Source organism: Papaver somniferum, chromosome 2 (genome assembly GCF_003573695.1).
Source record: "Papaver somniferum cultivar HN1 chromosome 2, ASM357369v1, whole genome shotgun sequence".
Classification (NCBI taxonomy): Eukaryota; Viridiplantae; Streptophyta; class Magnoliopsida; order Ranunculales; family Papaveraceae; genus Papaver; species Papaver somniferum.
Genome location: NC_039359.1, coordinates 119,127,499 through 119,129,382, shown reverse-complemented (window position 1 = coordinate 119,129,382; position 1,884 = coordinate 119,127,499). Strand labels below are relative to the sequence as shown.

Sequence of the window (1,884 nt, the reverse complement as noted above, 5' to 3'; positions counted from 1 at the left end):
TTGATCCAAAAAAAAGGATCAACCGTAGAAGTTGATCCAATTTAGGGGATCAACAATGGTAGTTGATCCACTAAATTGTATCAACAATGAAAGTTGATCCATATAAATGGAGTGAACTTGGCGTGAGTCGAACACGCATCATCTGACATGGAGTCAGTCATGCTACCATTGCACCACAAGTTCAACATTGGAAGAAAATTACATGATTTAAACTACAAGCATGATTATACTTATCCAAGGAATATTGTCAACAATAGGAGTTGAAAGGATCAACAACAGTAATTGATCCCATGGAAAATTGGATCAGGAGTTGATCCCATGGATGGATCAACAACAGTAGTTGATCCCATAAAAAAATTGGGTCAACAACAGTATTTGATCCCATAAAAAAATTGGGTCAATAAATTAATCCCATAAAAACATATAAACAACAATCTATCATTCTATGACTACGTTAATAACATTATATATACTATGAATCTCTTAAAATATAATGAATTCAAGTTCCTAGTTCTATAAGAATGTACATGTACATAAATGATATTGTCCTAACCTGCATCCTTTTTCTCGCCAACTCTGGTATGTGGACACCATTCACAGTCTTCGTTCTGATCATATTAAAGTAGAACTCATCTGGGTTCTCCTTGAGTATCTACAGATCTAGACAAAACATAAAACACTAAGCCAATACATCACCTCCACATAATGAAAAACAGTTAAAAGGGAGAATTGAAAGTTTACCTGTATAATGTTCTCCTTTGCGTTGTATGCCTTTGCACGCTGTCGGTAATATTTGGGCTTTTCAAGAATCACAAATTTTTTTCTTGCTTGCCTGAAAGTACGAAAAACTAAATTGAAGATTGCGGATATCACCAATTAAGGTATAAAATTAAGGTATAAATTAAAGTTGAGGAAAAATGAGCAGTTACTCACGGCTGAAATCGATCTTTGTGAGCTCTCCTAGGGACATAATTCCTTAGAGACGACATTGTTATTAGCAAATCAAATTAACCAGTCTCCTCACACCACCTTACTCTTGTATGGGTAAAAAAAAGATCTTCTGATTAACTGCAAGGTTTGACAAATAGCAGAAAAGCATTCAAATAAAATCTTTGTAAGAGAATATAAGCTGAATAACACATGCAACCAACATTTCACAAAACCTCCACATGAAAGCTATTGATGACACAGTACTATGCCCAGTTACAGCAACATATACAAGGAAAAACAACCTTTGGCCACCAATTTCCAAAGATATAAAAAGAGAGCGCCGCCCCAGTATTACAAATTAACTTTTTAAAAAAACAAAAAAAAATCTGTATGGTAGAACTACAAAGTGGCTTCCTTTATCTATGTTTCTTACAGATTCTATATGTGTGAAGTAATGAATCCAATTCTACAAAGAGATTTCAATACAAGTTGTGAATCCAATTTATGCCAATTACTTTCAGACTAACCAACCCGACCTATAAGAGAAACAGTGTCAGTAAACAAAAAATTGAATCTATCACTTATCAATGGTTTCTTTTTTAAGCCAGTTTCGACTAATCCTACTGAATTGCTTAAGACGGCTAGCAAATTCGATAAACAACAATCACAGATAAAGTAATCACCACTACCACCATCTCCCGACAACCACCACCACAACACCGCCGACGCCACCACCTTACATAGAGATTGTAAAGCACAAGTTGCAAAATTCTATGTGTAAATCATCAAATTAACCAAAAAAAAAACTATCTTCCGTATATATTAGATTTATATTTAGTTTTTCTTCTTTACATTTTGAAATTTGAAGATTAACAATCGAAACTAATTACAAAGAAAACAGAGATAAAACTTACCTTTTAATTCGTTTTGATGATCAAATCTACAGATCTAATT

The 1,884-nt window shown here is 33.7% G+C and overlaps 1 protein-coding gene across 1 annotated transcript; it reads right to left on the bottom strand.

Moving 5' to 3' along the window:
* Positions 1–499: 499 nt before the first annotated feature.
* Positions 500–989, bottom strand: LOC113351842 (probable U3 small nucleolar RNA-associated protein 11). Its single transcript, XM_026595762.1, has 3 exons — positions 934–989; positions 742–832; positions 500–652 (listed from the first exon to the last, which is right to left on the bottom strand). The coding sequence occupies exons 1-3, from the start codon at positions 987–989 to the stop codon at positions 500–502; spliced, it is 300 nt and encodes a 99-aa protein (XP_026451547.1).
* Positions 990–1,884: the final 895 nt, after the last annotated feature.

Excerpts from the sequence above, each read along its gene's own strand:
- LOC113351842 (XM_026595762.1), bottom strand. The coding sequence starts at position 989 with ATGTCGTCTCTAAGGAATTATGTCCCTAGGAGAGCTCACAAAGATCGA. Across the intron at positions 833-933 it reads CACAAAGATCGATTTCAGCC|GCAAGCAAGAAAAAAATTTG; the intron begins GTGAGTAACTGC and ends TCGTACTTTCAG. Across the intron at positions 653-741 it reads CAAAGGAGAACATTATACAG|ATACTCAAGGAGAACCCAGA; the intron begins GTAAACTTTCAA and ends CTAGATCTGTAG.